This window comes from Peromyscus maniculatus, chromosome 9, assembly GCF_049852395.1.
Source record: "Peromyscus maniculatus bairdii isolate BWxNUB_F1_BW_parent chromosome 9, HU_Pman_BW_mat_3.1, whole genome shotgun sequence".
Taxonomy (NCBI): domain Eukaryota; kingdom Metazoa; phylum Chordata; class Mammalia; order Rodentia; family Cricetidae; genus Peromyscus; species Peromyscus maniculatus.
This window is the reverse complement of record NC_134860.1, coordinates 57,580,368-57,601,006: the sequence shown is the minus strand read 5'-3', so window position 1 is coordinate 57,601,006 and position 20,639 is coordinate 57,580,368. Positions and strand designations below refer to the sequence as shown.

The 20,639-nt window shown below is 46.2% G+C and overlaps 1 protein-coding gene across 16 annotated transcripts in view; it reads left to right on the top strand.

Moving 5' to 3' along the window:
- Positions 1-20,639, top strand: part of Atp8a2 (ATPase phospholipid transporting 8A2) — a 592,551-nt gene that overhangs the window by 430,135 nt on the left and 141,777 nt on the right. For all 16 annotated transcript variants that reach the window (XM_076545122.1, XM_076545120.1, XM_076545123.1 and 13 more), the window contains 2 exons: positions 6,099-6,221; positions 7,177-7,255. In XM_076545122.1, coding sequence (XP_076401237.1) covers positions 6,099-6,221; positions 7,177-7,255 — 202 coding nt within the window. The remainder of the gene's footprint in view (positions 1-6,098; positions 6,222-7,176; positions 7,256-20,639) is intronic.

Below are 20,639 nucleotides of genomic sequence, written 5' to 3'. Positions count from 1 at the left end.
GAAAAGCCTGACACAGTGCTGTTCTCGCATCCATACTTAATCTTGCAGTTATGGTCTCAGCAACGTCCTATTGTACAATTGGTGGCAGTCCACAGTCAGAGACCTTTTACAGGGGACCACCTTCAAGATGTAAAACATTTGCAGCATTTCTGTCCTGCTTTTTCTCCTCTTGTGCCTTTTTTTTTTAAGTTTGATTCCCCCAGGCAGCTAACGTAGATTGTTGTTTCTCAGTTTGCCACAGCCTTCTTAGACAGAATGAAACAGACTTGGTTTCTGCATGACTCTAAATACTGAGCTGACGATGTCCCATTAGATTCTCTTCCCGTTAGTTGCCTACCTGTGATTGCCCTCGGGGGCTTCGGTTTCCCGCGGTCAACTGCAGACTGAGACTCTTAGAAGTAAGATCCCCATGGTGCTGGGGCTCCATCGGACAGAAACCCCCCCTCATCCTCCGGCTCTACAGTTTTTCCGCCCCCTTTCATTAATGTTCCCCGAACCTCAGGGGCCGGGGTGTTCCGTACTCATTGGGACTGGCCTCCACGGCACTGTGATTGGTTGTAGTTCACCGTAATGCTCTCCATCTGTTACAAAAAGAAGTTTCCTCGATGGGAGGTGAGAACTCTACTCACCTGTGGGTCTGAGGACAAATATTTAGAATGGAGTTAGGGGTTGGGCTGGTTTGGTAAAGTGGTGGTTGTAGATTCTTCTCCAAAGATCCGCAACTTCACTGCCCCTGGGTAATTGGCCAGGTTTCCAATACCGGGCTTGTTGAGTGGACCTCGAGTCCAATTAGCGAGCTCTCGGGTACTGTCAAGATATGTGTGTTGCTGCTGCAGCTCTTTTTTTTTTTTTTTTTTTTTTGGTTTTTCGAGACAGGGTTTCTCTGTGTAGCTTTGCGCCTTTCCCGGAACTCACTTGGTAGCCCAGGCTGGCCTCGAACTCACAGAGATCCACCTGCCTCTGCCTCCCGAGTGCTGGGATTAAAGGCGTGCGCCACCACCGCCCGCCCGGCCGCTGCTGCAGCTCTTGAGGACTCAACCCTACCCCAAGAACTACAGGCAGCTAGGGAACACAGAGAGCAGGAGAAATAGTCTTACCCAGGGAAGAACACGCCAACTGGAATCTGATACCAAATGGTCAGCCTGAAAAACATACACAGACAAGTAACATTCTACAGACTAAGCACAATACACACACACACACACACACACACACACACACACACACACACACATACACACACACCTAACAACAATTAATGATAAAAGAGTCCATGCATCTAAAAGAGAGCAAGGCAGGGGCAGGGGGAATTGGGAGGTTTGGAGGGAATGGAAGAGAAGAGGGAAATGATGTAATTATAATCACAAAAAATTTTAAGTAAAATACCAGGAAAAAGATCTTGTTTGAACTATTTTAATAGTAACATATTATTATGACATCTCTTTTAGTAATAGTTCTCACTGTTAACCCTAACTGTTTCTAGGTTAAAACTTAAACTTTACAATAGGTGTGTGTAGGAAAACCATAGTGTGTGTTGGACATTGTTCAGCTGAGCTCTTAGGTGTCTCCACTGGTCATAACCCCTGAGCATGAAGAACTGTCCCAGAGCGATAGTTTCACTTCCATATCAGTTGAGTTTGAGGGGGGACAGAAATTTTGAAGGCCATCAGGAAGAAAAGCTTCCTGCGTTAAGTCGATTTAGCTAGACATTGTATCATTTTCAGTGAGGGGATAACTCTGGTATTATTTAAATTAATCAAAAAATTAACCCCATTATTAAGCCAACATAACTTAAAAAAGAAAACTGTGAGCAGGGTCACTTGTAGTTACAGACATTTACATAAAACATCAACTAAGAGAGCTTAGCTCTGTGTTGAAAGAGTGAAGTATTTGACAAAGCAGGGCTTTGAATACAAGAGTTTCAGATGAAAAGCAAATCAACCAAACTATGTCAATAAAGTGAATAAAAACATGCTCCCATCAGTAAATGCACACAAGTGTTTGAAGCAGTTCAGCTGGCATTCCCAAAATAAGACTTGGCGAAAAGAAGGAGAAGAAGAAGAAGAAGAAGAAGAAGAAGAAGAAGAAGAAGAAGAAGAAGAAGAAGAAGAAGAAGAAGAAGAAGAAGAAGAAGAAGAAGAAGAAGAAGAATATAAATGCAAAGAAGCCAATTGGCCAGATTTCAAACTGCTTGTAAAGCTGCACACGCTGCCGTCCATGGCAAACTCCGGGTTGGTGGACCAGCCATTACTGCAGGGGAACAAGCCATCATCACTGTGGAGTTCAGCATCATCCTAGAGTTTCCGGCAACCACCAAAAAAGTTAAACAGCTGTTACAAATATTGGGGAAATCATGGGCAGTTTCAATGCTTATACAAGTACTCGTGGAAATGAAACAATGGTCGACTATATATGCTCATACATGATTGTTTATCCTGAAAACCCAGAAGAAACCAACCCAAAAATACTAGAAATATGAAAGAATTCTAAAAGAGCCAGATAAGACTTTTTTTCTGTCCTAGTAATCAATAATTCTATTTCTAAGTCTATAGGCTATTTCTGAATTCTAAATCTAAGTCTATTCTATTTCAATGGGCTCCTAAAAACTGCAAAAATAAGAACTAAGAACTCCTTTCAGAAAACAACTCAACATATACATTGCTGCCAGAGCAGCACATGCCTGAGTCCCAGCTACTTGAGAGACTGAGGCAGGGAGAATCATTTGTCCTCAAGACTTGGGGACCAGCCAGGTAGCATAGTATGATTCTGTCCCTCATGTATTTTAATAATAAATTACATAGTTGCAATTTGATGGTATCCATATGAAATGGCCCACTGTCTTAATGAAAGATTAAGTCACCTGGGCCTCAGAGCACCTCCTGTGATCCTGGCATTGCGAAGGCTGAGGCCAGAGGATCTTAGACTTCACACTCGGCTCGGCCGTGAAGTGAGTTCAAGGCTGGCCCAGGCCACTTAGCAAGGCCTGTCTCAGAATTCAACAGTAAAGTAAAAGTAGGATTGGGGGTATAGCTCAGTGGCAGGGTCCATGCCTACTGTGCACAGTCCCCAGTACCACTGAAAAAGGACAAAGAAATAAAGACCTAAAACCAGGGTGTAAATAGAATGTGTATTGTCTTCTTGCACAGGAAGACTTAAAAGTCATGACAAAGGCCTCAGTCCATGAGCTGATGTGTACATTTACATGATGTGAGCAGGTCTGAGGGGTGCAAGAGAAGCTGGGTAACACAATAGAAAGTGTAAGTGGAAAGGAGGAAGACTTGAACATAGGTGTGCAACACACGTTCAGAAAAGACTGTGGTCTTGACTGTCAGACTAGCCCCAAAAGCACCAGCAAGAACTGTGTGCTTCTGACTGACTCAGAGTCAGAGATCCTAGAATTGGGTTCCACCTCCAGAGTCTAGAACAACAGTACATCAGAGTCTAATAAACCTTAATGGTGATTTTTTTTTTCAACTTTGTGGGAAAGTGTCGATTAATTGTGTTTTTACATCTGGTCCATTATCTGGGAAAAAATGAATTCTGAGCTTATACCTCATAGAAAAATAAATTCCAAATATATTAAAGACTTAAGTGGGAAAAATAAAACCATGAGACTCCCCTAGCATGCTCCTAAAAACTGCACATAAACTCCAGGGTGGGAAAACTGTCCACAAGTGGACACTCCAAAGCTCTTTTTTGACCACTTAAAACTTCAAAGCTTTTAGGTTGCCAAAGAAGCATGTTGGGAAGAAAAGAAGCCTATAAACAATGAACACAACTTGAAGACCCAGCTGGGGGCTTGCAGGACTCACCGATTCAGATAACCATGGGTGGAGAGAGAGAAAGGACCTAGCTAAATGTTGGAAGTGGCAGGCCCAGATGGTCAACACATGCAGACTCACTGGTAGACAGGGAAATGTAAAAATTTTAAAGTAAGAGTTAATATCTTGACTTTTTCAGACAAGAGAATAATAAACGTAGAGTATAACCCCTGCCCATAGGGAAGCTGGCGAAAGGTCACTCTTGTTCTTTGCAAAGGGAGACATAAAAGGTTGGAACTCTTTAGAATACAAGCAGGCAACATCTTATAAAATTAAAACTACATGTTTCCTTCTCTACCCAGCAGCTCTTCCTCCCATGAAATAAAAGCAAAGCATATATGGGACCATATAATAAACGTTTGTCACATGTCTGTGGTAACAAAAAAAAAAAAAAAAAAAAAGAAAAAACTGGAATCAAAATGAATGCCTACCGATGGATTAATAACTCAAATTATGGCACACCCCTGCTGTAAATTATTATGTAAACACTAAAGAGCACTAAACAGACTGCAGTAGTGTTAAATCCCAGGGGCTCGAATTGCTTTCTGTGATGTACTGTTTAGCAGGAAGATCGTGATGAAGAAAAATGTGTGTGATGTCTCCATTTTGTTAAAAAAAAAAAAAAAATTGTCCCCAACCAGGCCGCATAGGTGAGTGCAGTATGCTTCAAACAGGATAAAAATATGGTAGAGCTTCCTGGGCTGTCCACCAGTAATGAGGGATGAAGAGGGCTTGGTGTGGATTGAGGAGAGACTCAAAGAGAAAAAGAAAAAAGCTAGCACAGTTTGTGCTGGCACAGGAATGGTGTGTGTGCCGATGCAGAACAATGGCAGGTGAAAGATGAACCCAAATATGTGCAGAGCTGCTGAGACCGTCCTTGGCCATGCCTTCTGCTGGCCATGAAACACGCAGCTTCTGTTGATGCAGAGGACAGAAACAGTGCTTAGGCTCCTTGTAGCCTGTTACAATCTCTGGGCTGCTTTCCAAAGCCAGCGCGCTCAGGAGAGTCACTGGCCTCGATCACCTGTCTGACCCCAGCAGCCTTGGGAAAGGTGTGCTTTGCTGGTCAGACTCTCAGTCTCCAGGGAACTGGTGTGCACTTGAGATTCTCTCAGAGAGGCTTTTTGGATTCCACAGCTGCCGAGCTGGCTGGGTTTGTGGGTATAGATTCCATCAAAACAGGATAAATTATGAGATAGTCTCTTTGAACTTGCCCGAGCCAAGTGAGAGAGTGACCACATGCCCCAGACGGAAGTGGCACAGTCCTCCTTCCAAGCCCCTCTTCAGCATCTGGCTCTATTTTGCAACATAGAAACAGGGTCACCTCTGACTCCTGAGGAGAACCTGTGAAAGTTGGTACCTTGGAGGCTCTATCTCCCCAAGACTTAGTGTCCCAGTGTTTCCGTGGTCTTCTTTCACCTTTGTCCTGTGTCCTCAGCCAGCCACATTCTTCAAATGCTACAGGTTTCCCCAAAACATGTTGTCAATGCCTGAGAGTTTCAGAAGGGTGTTCTTCTCAAAGGAGGGGCCAGCATCCGCATTGAGCATCATCTTGCCAAACCCTGCAGGTCCCATGCCTTGCAAGTGCCATACTCTGGTGCGCTGAGTCTTTTCTTCACAATGGCACCGTAACGTTCTGGCTGAGCAACCACACTGAACCCCCATGCTTCACACGTTTGTATCATTGCCACCCTGTTGTCATGAGTTACCTCCTCTGCAGGAGACACAGGGTCTTAGAAACTTCCTGGCCTCTCTTCCTCTCTGAAAAAAATGTCTGAATTCTCAGTGCCCCACACATTGTCTGCCCCCATCTCATTCACAGTAAGTGACTGTTGAGTGAATACATGGAGTACCTGTGCCTCCTAAACTGTGAGGAGAGAATCGGGAGAGAAGGCTGTACAACTCCTGCAGCCAACACTGACAGAAAACATGCTGCTTCCTGGACCAAACTGTTGTGTGATCCTCTTCCTGGAGCTGACCATAGTGTGAGCGCCGTGGTTGCTGGTTCTACACAGGAAGGCAGCTCCTCACCACTGAGTTCTTAGCTCAACAGGAATTTATGTTTTTAGCATTCCATGGATTCATTTACACAAATTAACAGTAGAAAGAAAATGGTGACTTTTTTTTTCTTTTGTTCTGTTTGGAGGATGTGTGGGGAGTTGTGAATCATGGAGTCTCGGGCTTGGACTTGACTAGAAGTCATCATTCACAGAGCCGAAACCCCGGCACAGGGTGCAGCCGGAGGGCTGTGTTTAACGCCTTATCGTCTCCACACAGATCTTCACCGCGTTGCCGCCCTTCACTCTGGGAATCTTTGAGAGGTCTTGCACTCAGGAGAGCATGCTGAGGTTTCCACAGCTCTACAAAATCACCCAGAATGCAGAAGGCTTCAACACTAAGGTAAGTGATGTGATAAAACAGCTCTCATGTACGAAAGGCACAGCCCTGCTTCTCTTGCAGCTCTGTTTGAGCTCTGATTACTCTTCCGGGAGATCAGTGGTGCTTGACAGAAGGCATTGACATAACCCCTTCATACCCAGCCCTGTGATCCAGAGACAGTTCCCTCAGTCCAGCCAGCCTCTCCTTCCTTCTCTTCACAGCTCTGGTTTGCTGTGGGCAGCACCATCTCATGCCCCTTTCCATTAAAACCAGCCATTGACTTTCATGAAGCCCTTGTTAGGCTGGCTGCAAGCTTATTTACTGGTTTGAACTTTGTGTGTGAGGTATATGCGTGTGCACACATGGGGGCGGGCACACAGATGCAGGCGCATGCAGAGGCTAGAGGAAAATATTGGGTATCTCCATCTGTCATTCTCCACCTTATTTTTTGAGACAGGGTCTTTTGGGTAGGCCTCCTGTCCAGAGAGCTCTCATCTGCCTGTCTCTACCTACCACCCAGTGCCAGGTTCATGGGCATGCATGGCCAGTTCTAACTTTTACATGTGCTTGGCATTCAGATGGATTTTAATGTTTTCAAAATGAACAACATTTTCATTTTTTTACTACCCAGTTTTAACCTATGTCACCTTTTCTGAGTGGTTGTGAAGTGTCCTCTTACGATGGGGAATACTCACACACTGAAGCTCAGTTTTCAGCTCTGAGCTGGATTGTGTGCCAGCTCCACGCAGGTTTTGTACTGAAATAATAATCTGGAGATTATCCTGCCATCTGCCTGTAAATAGGAGGGAACAGCTTTTGTTTGGTTTTGTTTTCACTCGGTATTTCTTTTCAGTTTGAGACTAACAATGCCCCCTGCAGAAGTGGCCAGCAGCCTTCACAACACCTCATCTGTTGCAAGCTACACACAGAGGTTCGAGCCTTGAATACTCTGATCCCCTGGTTTGTCTTCCTACAGGTTTTCTGGGGTCACTGCATCAATGCCTTGGTCCACTCCCTCATCCTCTTCTGGCTTCCCATGAAAGTGCTGGAACACGGTAGGTGATGCTTTCATGATTTCAACCACCAGCAAGGAACTCCACCTCCCATGAGGCCAGTTGTGCATCACATGAGATTAAAGACAGGGAACACAAACCAGCCACCCAGCAGGAGCTGGTTCCAAGTCTGTAGCATGCCTGTCCTGTCCGTTCTGGCATTTTCTTGGAAATTACTATATAAAAACTAGAAACTCCACACTCGGTTTGTAATAACTGAGTCTCTGACCTTGAGGGAACACTTATGTCTCTTCCCCATTGATTTAAAATCCTCTGTTACTTACTTAAGTGTTCTGCTTGAATTCCCTGGTATCTGTGTGCACAGTCACTTAGGTCTTATGAATTTAATCCCACCTCATGTTTTCTGAGAGCATTTTCCTTGACATAACACCTCTGAAGTCATAGCTGATTCTCCAGGTTGACTTTAGTCCCTCTATACAGGGATGGATAACTGTGTTAGTTCACACTTCCTGATGAAACATACCATAAAAATGCCTTCCCTCTCAAATAAGCATACGCTCCCTGGGAAAAAGTAATTGCTGACGTTGGCCAGCCAGGCCCCTGGATTTTATGAAGGACCTGGGAATATAAGGTTTGCAAGCTGTTCCTGTCAGTGTGCTCCATGTCCCACACAGAAATGACTCACCACACCAGTGCTCTCTAGCCTGTTCCTTGTCCTCCAAAGATGTACAGACACCTGTTTATGTTCTGCGTGCTTTTCTCTCAGACACAGCATAGTTTCTTTTCTTTAGATGGCCCTTAAATATTTAGATCAGAAAATGAATTTGTCTATTTCTAGGTCCCCCCACCCCACCCCCCAAAAAAGAACATTCTAGCAAAATAATTTTCTTTGAACTCTAAAGCCCTTTTCACTTCATCTTTATTTGCAGTGGATTCAATTTTTGATGGTTCTTTAAGTAAGAGTTTCTGTATAGAATAGCCTGGGCTGTGGTTTTGTTTCTGAAGCTGTGGTATGTTGGGGACAGGAACAGCCATCATCCTCATTGTGTTCGAGTCCTGGAGAAAAGAGCACCATCCATGTATACAATCAACAAGAGCGTTTATTATACCAGCATGCTGGGGCTGTCCATCACAAAGGCAAAGGCTACACAAAGGCAAAACGGCAACGACCCCTATGGGAACGTGTGGGCTCCTTTTAAGCACAACTAAAGGGAGTTCCTAGGGTAGTTAGACCATCTCAGATTTGATTGGCTTAATCAAGTGGCAATCATATTAGTGCATTCTGATTGGCTAGGGCTAGTCAAGGACTGATTAAGGCTACTGCTTTTCCATTTGGGGGCTGGCCTGGACAAGTCCCAGGCTTTGTCCTTGTTTGGCTATTACCGTGAGATAGTGACTGTAGAGGGTGACTGGCCTAGTACACACTGACTGTGGGGGCTGGCTCAGCGGCCCAGCTATCCCCCTTGTCCCCGCTGTCAGGGGCATTGAAGACTGATTGTTTGTGGCTTCCTCAGAAACTCTCTGTTCACTTTCAAGAGGCAGGAATTAAGGCTTAGTTTTTAACTGCATTATTAGGGACAGTCTGTCATGATATTTGCCTGGCTCTCTTGATTGCAAGACGGGCTAGTGACAAGAGTGGCACACTTGTGAGCATAAGAGCACTTCACTGTAGCTGGAGTTTCCTCCAGCCCCGCCTGGACCCGCAGCCACTCAGATCCAAATAAACACACAGAGGCTTATACTAATTAAAACTGTATGGCCTAATGGCTCAGGCTTCTTGTTAGCTAGATCTTACATCTTAAATTAACCCACTTCTATAAATCTATACTTTGCCACATGGCTCATGGCTTCCTGGTAATTTACATCTTGCTTCTCGTGGCGGTAGCTGGCAGCGTCTCTCCGTTCTCCCTTTCTCCTTCCTCTTCTCTAGTTAGAATGTCCCGCCTAACCCTGTTCTGCCTCACCATTGGCCAAACACCTTTATTTATCAACCAATTAGAGCAACATATTTTCAGCATACAGAGCGACAGACATCCACAGCACTTAGCAGCTGGTGTTTGTAAGTCAGGCTTGTGCTCATGCAGAGACAGCCCTAGAAGAGTTTGCCTTCCTGCTTGCGCAGTCCCTCGTGGCCGTGTATGCGCTGTAGGGTGGCTCGCTAAATGCTTGAGCTTGTGGCCTGCAGGCGACGGTGGCAGCATTGCTACAGTCTGCCGGGATTCCATCACTCCCCAAATGTGGCCCGTGATTAAAAGTTAGCATGTATGCACTTCTAGCAGAAGTCACCAAGTGAATTTCCAGTTGGGCTCTGACTCCCTTGTCTGTCCCTCCTGGTTCTATCGCTTTCCCAGCAAGCAAACAAGAGGAGATTTGGATCATCGGTGTCATCTGATACACTTTTAGCAAAAGAGTTTTCTGCTAACAGAGTTCCAGATAGCCCATAAAGTCAAAGTGTCAGAGGGAACTCAATGACAGATGTTAGGCATGTCGGCATAGGGACCATTTTTGTTCCCCTGGATCTGATTTCTCTAACACAGTCAATGACTATTTTTGAACTAATTTGTAAAGTTTTTCACTTAGTTAGAAGCAGGAATTATTAATACCACAGACCATATGCATTCATGTTGCCATGACACAGCAACTATGGTGGATTTCAAGGGTGAAAAATAAGTTCAGGACGCAACAAGATGGCCCAGCAGGTAAAGGTGGTTGCTGCCAAGCTGGATGACCTGAGTTCAATTCCCTGAACCCCCATGTCAGAAGGATAAAACCGACTCCCAGTTTCTCCTTTGAGTTCCACTTGCTGTGGCGCACATTCCACGTGCACACAAAATAAATAATAAATGTAATTTTACAAAGGAAAGGCAAATGTACACATGTAGGCTGGGTGTCTTTCCTTTTAAGAGTTTATGCTCTAGGGAGGGAGTTAGCTTCAAACACGGAAAATTCTAGTACAAGGTAGAAAATAACTATCTTGAGTAAAGTGCAGAGAGAGGATGACTGAACCCAGCTTAGGAATACATTTCATTTGGGTTATTATTACCTCTAAAGGAGGCCATACTTAGGTTCAGCTGTGGATCTGAGCAGGCTTCAGTTATTCAGGAATGGCAGAAGATAGGAAAATGGGCTGTTTGTAGTTCCCTGAAATCCCTCTATGGAAATTCTACCCCCAAGATGATGTAGGAGGTGGGGCCATGGGGTGGCAAGGTCATGAGAATAGAGCCCTCGTGAGTGTTGTACTCTTGTGAAAGAGACTGGGGAATGTGTCCTCCAGTGCATGCAGATGCAGAAAGAAGAGCCCTCTGTGGGGAATGAATCCCCTGCCACCCTCAGCAGCTACCAGCGCCTTGGTCTTAGACTGTGAGGAATAATTTTGTGTTGACTGTCACAGTCTGTGGTGTTTTGTATCATCACTGGACATCTCCTCCTCCCCTCCCCAAGCCTTTTGTCCCCGTAAATGAGAATGTGTCTGTACATGTCCAGCACTCTGTGGGGAAGGCTGGGCTGCAGGATGACTGCAGTGTAAAGGGAAGGATGGTGGCTGGATGGGGTGGTGAAATAAAAAAGTGGGCCTGGGTCACCAACCTGCAGGGAGACATTTTCTTATTGAAGGGCTGGAGCTGGGAGAGTTGTGTCCTAACACTTAGCTTATGACTAATTAAGACTGTTTTATAGAGAAACACAGGATTTGGCAAGAGATTTGACATGAATTGCTGCTGGTGCTGGTGCTGGTGCTGGTGCTGGTGCTGGTGCTGGTGCTGGTGGTATGTGTACATGTGTGTCTGTATGTTTCATATTATTTAGATAGATAGATTTGGTAGTATGTCAATGGTAAAAATCCAGAAAGGGATTTAATATCCTAAATACAAGTGAGCTAATTTTCCCTCCCTCTGTCCCTCCTTCCCTCCTTCCCATTCTCCCTCCCTCCCTCCCTTCCTCTCTCCCTCTCTTCCTTCCTTCTCTCCCTCCCTACCTTCCTCTCTCCCTCTCTTCCTTCCTTCCTCCCTCCCTCCCTCCACCTGTAACTCCAGCTTCAGGGTATCTTATGCCACTGACTTCCTTGGGCACCCACTCTCCCATATACAAAGCCATATAGAAAGAAAAACACACACAATTAAGATAATAATAGTAATAATTGTAATAATAATAAATCCATGATTAAGATGATTATAATAGTAGTAATCACAATAATTACAAACCTTTTAAAAAATAAGAAACATGCAACCTCTCCATCTCCAAGAGTTCGAGAATATGGCACCAATTTGCAACAATCCTGGGTGTCTCCAAAGCTAAGGATCCCATCTAGCTCAGGGCATCTCCAGGCCTGCCTTCCTCCTTCCTCGGCTGCTTCCTGAAGCCATTCCTCAGCCTCACCCCTGCTCGCAGTCCTGAGGAACCTTTGCTTGACGGGGACTGAGGTCTCTAGAGTGGCTTTGCATCTTCATATGGTACCACGTGAATGACATCACAAAATCAGTGAGTTTCATTCTAAAACTCTCTCCAAACCACTCCCTGGTGGCCAAAGGCTCAGGTGCCTGTCAGCCCTATTCATTTCTGTCAGGGCAATATGATCTAGGGAAGAAATACTCTTGAGAAGGTGTGGGCAGGTCATTCATTTTCTAGAATGTTTCCAAGAATTTTCCCTTTGCTTATTTTTGCATGGTTTTGGATAGACTTTCAAAGCAGTCTTGTTGATGGAGTTTGTGATCACTCATTCCAAGTTTCAAAATAAACTTGTCTTCTCAGGCAAATCGGTAAATCAGATTTCTCTCAACTGTCCCACCATCGGGCTCCCAATGTGATCTGCCTAAAGCCCCCACCCTTTGATCTGAAAGTTTCTGTAGGTTAAGATTATGGGTGGCGCCATCTCAGGCCCACATCTCAAGGGCCTTGTTGGCTGCTCTCTGGCTCCCGCTGGCATCTCTAGTCTATACAGTTGAGCAGCCCTCCTTGAAGTGGAATGTGGTTATTGGCCAAAGAACATAAAATTAATTTCATTTGAAAAAATTTTTTTTCTGATTTTCCTTGATGAAATTTATAAAGGGAGCAATGAGAAGAAGGGATACACTTCCCAGAAGAGAAAGTTTCCATTAAAGTATTTGTGCTGGTTAGTTTATTTGGTTTTGTTTTTGTTGTTTGGTTTGGTTTGGTTTGGTTTTTCCACTTGACACACGCTAGGGTCATCTGGGAAGAGAGAACCTCAGCTGAGAAAATGTCTCCATCAGGGTAGCCTATAGGGAGATCTGTGGGTTTTTTTTTCTTGATTAATTATTGATATGGGAGGTCCCCCAGCCCACTGTGGGCAGTGCCATCCCTGGGCAGGTGGTCCTGAGGTATAATAAAGGGAGCTGAATATGAGCCTGAGATCAAGCCAGTAAGCAGCATTCCCTCATGGCCACTTCTTCAGTTCCAAACCCCAGGTTCAAGCCTTGAGTTCCTGCCCTGCCTTCCCCTCGTGATGGACTGCGATCAGAGCCTGCACACCAACAAGCCCTTTCCTCCCCTCCCCCCCTTGCTGTAGTTGTGATGTTTCATCACGGCAACAGAGAACTACTCCAATATTGACCTCAGTTTCCCAGAGTCCACAGTGGAAATAATCACTCACTTTTAAGAAGAAACTATAGCATATAGATACTTAAAAATTGACACTGATGAAGAAACAGCCCTTTTCAACATTGGAGAAGGCAGTTATGTACCTCTTTAACAAATGTGTTACCACTGTGAGATCGGGCCTGTCCCAGATGCTGTGAAATGACGCTGCTGACCACGCTAGTCCATGGTCGTTATGACCGCCACTGTTACTGTGAACTCCAGTGTGCCTCCTGTAGGCCCAAAAGACTTGTTTTCACACTGAGCTGGATTTCGGCAAGTCTGCCGCATTCTGTGAGCTCCTAAATTCAATTGCACTCCTTCATGAGGCAAAACAGGAATGGACTCATTCACTAGGCCAAGGGACTCCTAAGTATTAGAGATGCACATGACACATGACCCCCTTCTCTCCTGGAACTCACAACCAGGGAAGGCTTGAAGAGGGAGGCCCAGGTCAGATAGAATATGCTCCAAGGAAACTAACCTTCCCGACCATGAGGACACTCTGAGAATGTGGCAATAGACCAGAGGGAGGCATACATACACGTCAGTGAAGAAAAGAGTGTAAGTCAGCATTCCAAGAGTCTGTTCTTGTAGTTTGGAAAGAAGTTCAAGGGAGTATCTTCAGCCAGGATGCACTCTGGTCAGGGTGTGCACTGTCTGGGGTGTGCCCTGGTCAGGGGTGTACCCTGGTCAGGGGTGTGCCCTGGTCAGGGGTGTGCCCTGGTCAGGGGTGTACCCTGGTCAGGGGTGTGCACTGTCTGGGGTGTGCCCTGGTCAGGGGTGTGCCCTGGTCAGGGGTGTGCCCTAGTCAGGGGTGTGCACTGTCTGGGGTGTGCACTGGTCAGGGGTGTACCCTGGTCAGGGGTGTGCCCTGGTCAGGAGTATGCGCTGGTCAGGGGTGTGCACTGTCTGGGGTGTGCACTGGTCAGGGGTGTGCACTGGTCAGGGGTGTGCACTGTCTGGGGTGTGTACTGGTCAGGGGTGTGCACTGTCTGGGGTGTGCACTGGTCAGGGGTGTGCACTGTCTGGGGTGTGCACTGGTCAGGGGTGTGCACTGTCTGGGGTGTGCACTGGTCAGGGGTGTGTTAATATATGTTTTCTGTGCTCTTGGCACTCTGGCTCTAAGCCTTGATCCAGGCGAAGCTGTTCCTCCCGGGCAGGTTAATCCCTGAGGGTGGCTGGTGATGAGCCCCTGTTAGACAGACCTCCAGGCATCTCCTCTCAGACTGAATGCACTTGTGCTCCTACTCCTCCTCAGATCAGGTAGGGCCAGTGTTCCAGCACTGGGGAACACTCCCATGGTCCAGATCTGCTGACATTACTCAGACTTCCCAAACCTAAACATATTGAGGGCACCTTAACCACGTCTTTCTCTGAGAACCCTTGAAGGTTCTAGCCCATGTCTCACCCTCTGCTCCTGCAAGTTCTAATGGGATCCTCCATGGAATTTTCCTGTGTACATATCTGGCTCGGGAGTTCCATTGTAAGGAAGTCTTAAACAACATAAAAGTCGTGATCATTCTAGTCTCTCAAGTGAACAGACTATGTACTTTTTGTTCGGGGTGGTACTGAGTGAACCCAGGGCCTTGCTCATGTTAGGCAAGTTCTCTACTGCTGAACTACATCCCCCAACCCTCTTTTTACTTTTTTTTTTTTAATTTAGAAGTAGAATCTTGCTAATTTGATTAGAGTGTCTCTAGTTTCTATACTCACTCTATTATGCCTTGAACATTCAGTCTTGCCTCTGCCTCCCAAAGAGCTGAAATTACAAGCCTGGGCCGCCCGGCTTGGCTCCCATGCACATTCTCATGATATGCCTTAGTATGTTACTCAGAAATGGCAAGCTGACTGAGCTCATAGCCCTTATCAAGGAAACAGGCACATACTCTTTGGGTGGCAAAGAGATGGCTGCATCTATGAAAGATTGAGGGAGGAGGGTCACAGCCGCCTGTTTGCATCTGTGTGAGGATCACACATTAGGCAGATCGAGGATAACATGAACGTTTTGTCTCCATCTGTTATTGGCTGATATGTCTACCAGTGGATTTAACACAAAGGAGAGCTTTTCAGAGTCATTCTTGTGCTTAGAGAGGACTGTGGTCTTTGTGAATAGCCAACGTGAACTAAGGAAATGGACTGAAGGCCGGGTACTTTGCTCTCCCACGCAGAGATCTCTGAGTGTGAGTACCTCCCTTCACGGCAGTGATTTCCACGTTTGCATGCAATACTGCACCTGGTACCAACAGTAGTCAGGTTCAGTACCACAGGCTCCCCTGAGTGCCCAGTCCCCGAGCTCACCCTCAGTTTTCCACACTAGCGGAGAGAATCAGAAGGGCTGTTTGCTCCTGAACGGATCTCTCATTTCTTTTCATAACTGTTGGCAAGATTTTGTCAGGGGCCCTATCCAGGTACCAGAGGCTGGGGGATGTCCATTATCTGTGCACTGGAGATAAAAAAAAAAAAAAATTACAAAAAAAAAAAAAGTCTGTGGCCACACTGATATTTGGTGTCACCTTCAAGTTTACCTTCTCTCATTTTTAACTTCTCTTTTCAAGTCTATTTTTAGTAAACACAAGGGAGAAAAGATATTGAAATTTGAGTTCTGTGCCCTTAACTTCATCCAGCTGAGATGGTAAGAGTAAGAACCCAAAGGCTTATGTAACCAGGAACTTAACCCAGCGCCGCCGTGAATGTAATTATAATCGCTAACACTTGTATAAACCCTTCTTTTTGGAGAGTCCTTTCCAGCATTTCATACCACTCTCTATAAAGTAGGGGAAGAAAATAAATGTTCTCTTTATGAATCTGTAGTTGGGAGCGAAATACTGGTGCTGGCGATAGCAAGAGCGGAGCCATGTCCGCAGGTTCGGTTCTGAAAGTTTATTTGTAAAAGTTATCTGGATCCTGGACACTATCTCTGTCCTGGATATAAACCTGGGAGTAGCGAGCTGTCTGTGGCCTCTCTGAGCCTCTGGAATCTTAAGAGGCCCAGAGGCTTATGCAGGGGGTGGGGGCCCGCCCGAGAGTCTGGAGTCTGCTCTGCTCTGAAATTGTTCTGCTGGAAGTTTCGAAGCAGAGGAAGAGAAGGCAGCAGGAACTTGGCATCCATTCAGACCAAAATGTCTTGGCAAACGCCCTTATGGCAGGAGAAGAGGCTGGTGTTCCTGACTCCTCCCTAATGCCTTCTGCAGGACAAGATGCCTGTGGCTGTCCCTTCAGCTGTCCCCTGGTTCTTACTCCAACAGAGCACTGTACATGTGTATCTCCCATCTGGTTTCATGATTACCACATCCTATCTCTTTTGACCATACAACACCATGCTATGATATTTTGCCTTTTGTCTGAGCCATTCCCAAATATTGTGGCTTGGCTGGGTAATGATGTGATGTTTTTAATGAACATTTAATTGCCATTGCATTGTTGTGAAGTATCATCATTTCCCCCTTTGGAATATTCTAAAGAGGTTCCCTGATCGTTCTTTCTGTTCAGAAAATGAGACATACTTTTCTTATAAATTGTGGCTTTCCCCACCATTATTTTCAAAGACATTTCACATACGACATTTTAGGGACTGTTACTACTAAGTACGGAAGCCAGTGTGGTTTTGTCCCAGCTGTCCACAAAAGTCTGCTGTAGTGACTGCCTCCAGACCTTATTTGTCTAAGCCTACATTATGCTAGTCCCTGAGCCCAGTGTAAAAATTGCCAGCAATGTGTGTCTGGAAGAACAGACTCACAAGCTGCCTGCTGGGCACCTCTTGACACCTCAGACTGTCCATGTCTCAGAGAGGCTGAGCTCTCCTCCCTTGTGTGTGGCTTGAGCACCATCATGGTGTGGGTCTGTCACATTCAGCGGCACAACAACCTAAATGTGACTCAGCAGCGTCAACCCAAGCACATAGGAAGGTGACTTTTTTATTCACCTCATGGAAATCATGTAGTAGGCTTTAGGAATAGAGATAATAAATGTTCCCCTTTCCCAGGTTAATCTTCCTTCCTCCTCAGGTTAGTCCTCCTTCTCAGATCAGTCCTCCTTTTCCCAGACCTGTCCTCCCTCTTCTCTCGGGGCAGTCCTCCCACCTCTCTCAGGGCAGTCCTCCCTCTTCTCTCAGGGCAGTCCTCCCTCTTCTCTCAGGGCAGTCCTCCCTCTTCTCTCAGAGCAGTCCTCCCTCCTCTCTCAGGTCAGTCCTCCCTCCTCTCTCAGGGCAGTCCTCCCTCCTCTCTCAGGTCAGTCCTCCCTCCTCTCTCAGGTCAGTCCTCCCTCCTCTCTCAGGGCAGTCCTCCCTCTTCTCTCAGGGCAGTCCTCCCTCCTCTCTCAGGGCAGTCCTCCCTCTTCTCTCAGGGCAGTCCTCCCTCCTCTCTCAGGGCAGTCCTCCCACCTCTCTCAGGGAAGTCCTCCCTCCTCTCTCAGGGCAGTCCTCCCACCTCTCTCAGGGAAGTCCTCCCACCTCTCTCAGGCACTCCTCCCACCTCTCTCAGGGCAGTCTTCCTTCCTCTCTCAGGGAAGTCCTCCCTCTTCTCTCAGGGCAGCCCTCCCACCTCTCTCAGGCTGTCCTCCCTCTTCTCTCAGGGCAGTCCTCCCTCCTCTCTCAGGGCAGTCTTCCTTCCTCTCAGATTAGCCCCTCCTGTTTATTTTATATGTATGCATAAAATGTGGACTATATTCTAGATTATTAGATAATAATAGATATTAGATAAATGCTTTGCACTTTTAAATCTCTTTTAGTCCATGGATCAGCCTGCACGGGAAATATTGATAGTGAAGGAAACTGGGAGTTGAGTGTGGTTTGTGATTCCAACACTAGTGAATCTGAGGCAAGTGTTACAAGCTTGATGCTGGTGAGACTACAGCAGTGCCCCGTCTCCAGAACACGGCAATGGCGGGGGGGGGGGGGGGGGGGGGGGGGGCGACCTCAGTGGGGAGCACTTGCCTGACATGTGCAAGGCCCTGACTTCTGTCACCAGCACCAGAGATAAAAGAAACAAAACAACGGTCAGGCCAGATGTGGCAGTGTGTGTGTCAGCAATGCCAGCATTTGGGGACTGTCCCAACAAACAAACAACAACAGAAGCCGTGAGACCAGGACTGTGGGCTTCAGTTTGGGGCTTAGTCTTCCTCTCCATCCACTCTCCCACCTGGCCAGAGTTTTTCTGGGTTCCCCAGGACTTAGTGGAGATAGAACATCAAGGCTCCAGGTCACTGCTCATCTCAGTTAAAAGTCTCTGTGCTTGTGACTACACAGGATGGACAGACTGGGAAATCCATCTGGACCTAGCAGAGGAGGAGAGCTGAGGCTCGCATCTCTGCCACTCCATGCACGGGGCTGACTTAACAGCTAAGAGCATCATGCATTTCCTGCCCCAGGGAAAACTTGGGGGTCATTTCGGTCATTGTCACATCTTCTTCTTTAACCTCTGTCCCTGATAGGAAACCTCCGTGTTAGAAACGAGGCCTGTAGGGCTCAGCCTCAAATCTAAAAACCTCTCTGCCCTTAGAACTGGGGTAGGAGAGGCAGGCTGTACCAGCATCTCCTAACTCTCATGACCAGGATCTGCCTGCTAAGCTCATTCCTTCCCTCGCCTCATTTACCAAATTCCTTCTCTTGTACATAGTCATGTTTTGTGTTGGCCTTTCCTGTTGTGAACTGAAAACACCACTACGGGTCCTCATGGGCTCCTCCTCCGGCCAGTCTCCCCATGGTAAAGACCAGACTGCTGGGCTCCTTCACAAGTCAGTGATCCTGTTTACCTCACTGCTCAGGCTGAGGTTCCTCACACTCCCTCCTACTCTACCTCCAAAGTGTGAGCAAATGCTGTCATTCCTACTTCAAAATATTTACCAGTTTCTGTCACTTCTCAGTACCTCTGGCGTGGCCTTTCTTGCCCTGAATTGTCAGTTGGACTGAAGGAGGGGGCAGGGGGAGATGGTGCATGTCTCTGCTGCCCAGGACAGCAGTCACTAGCCACACACAACTTCTGAGCATTTGGAATGTGGCCAGTGTGGCTAGGGAACCAAGTCTTTGCAGCAGCTTCATCATTGTATAATTGTGTCTCTATATTTACACTGTACAATTCCCCCATCTCAAGGTGTAATTCCATTACACAACCCAACCACCACATCATCATCAACTTTCAAACACTCCATCACCCCCGAAGGCTGTCACCCGGCCCTCAGACCCTTAGCAACTGCTGTTTTGCACCATGTCTGTGTAGGTCTGTCCCCCCTGGACATTTTATCCTAACTTCTTTCCCCTCTCAAGGTTCATCCACATTGTGGCATGTACCCACACTTCATTCCTTGTTATTTCTTCACAATACTCTATTGTATTGATGCACCACTCACTGAGTGATGGACATTTATTTGTGCATTCACCACTTGACGGACATCTGCACTCTGAATAGGCTACTGTGGATAGGGAATAATGATGCTCATTGTTTTAGACGTCGTGAGCAGTTGTGAATAATGCCGCTCTGAACATTCATGTATAAGCTTTTGTCTTTCATTCACATTTTCATTTTTCTTGGGAATTACTGAGTCATGTAATAAATGTGCGCACTCTTTTTTAGGAAGTCCCAATAATTTTCCAAAATGTCTACACAGCTTACTCAGCTTCCAGCCATGCGTGAACAATTATAGGTCTCCTCTCTCTCTCTCTCTCTCTCTCTCTCTCTCTCTCTCTCTCTCTCTCTCTCTCTCTCTCTCTCTCTCTCTCTCTCTCCTCCAGAGACGGGGCACCTGGCTCTGCCTCCCACGTGCTGGGATTAAAGGCATATGCCACCACTGCCCGGCTCTCTGACTCTGTCTCTTGGTTGTCATTTTTGTTATTGGCATCCTCATGGGTATGAAGTGATTCTTCAAGTGGCTTTGGGATTGTTTTCTTTGTTCCCAATCATGTTGAGTTTCCCTGAATCCCTGTTGGCCATTTGTGTGTCTTCCCTGCTTAATATATGTACTCAGATCCTTTGCCCAGGTTCATACTGAGAAGTTTTAGATTGTTTGTTGGGTTCTTTCTATATCCTAGACACAAGCTTCTTATCAGACATAAAATGTGCAAGTGTTTTCTCCATTGTTTTGATCCAGTCTAATTGGCCCTAGTTTGTCACCATACTTTTGGTGTCTTTTCTTGAGATCATTCTTAAATCTGGGGCTGGAAAGATGCACTGCTTCCATTTATTCTAAAGGTTGTATTGCTTTGGCCCTGTGATCATGTTTTGTTAATTTTATATTGTGATCATAGGCACAGACATAAGTAAATTCTGCAGTTTTTAACCATTTTACATATGCAAATCAGAGACACTAGTTGAGCAGAGCTTGCTGTTCTGGCTGTTTGCAAAATTGTTTCATCACCTCAAACTTTTAACTCTGAACTCATTAAGCAACATCTCCCTCTCCCTCCTCCCAAGCCTCTGGGATTTTTTTTCCAATTAATTTAAAGGTAAGCAACTAAATGGAGCTAGTGGATGCATAACTCTGCTGTTTCCGGTATCACCCTCCATCACCTGCACGGCTGACTGCCATCCCTGCCTAACTGGCACTGTACTTGTCATTCTCCCTGTTCTGTTCTCCCGGGAGCTGCACCCTTCCTTTGGGAATACTCTAAACGATTTCGTGGAAGGCTCAGCAGCCTCCAGCTTCATCGGTCCTGACCACCACTGAAGTGCAGACTCTGGTCCAGCCTGCATCTGTTGGCCTCTGACTGTTTGCTCGCTCCCTGAATCTCTAGACAGACCGGTCTTCATGATGAACTCTGAGCTCATCAAGCACTGTTTTCATTAAGATTCTTAACAACGTCTTTTCTTTCCCAGGAGCCTGTTCTTGATGATCATTGAACTAA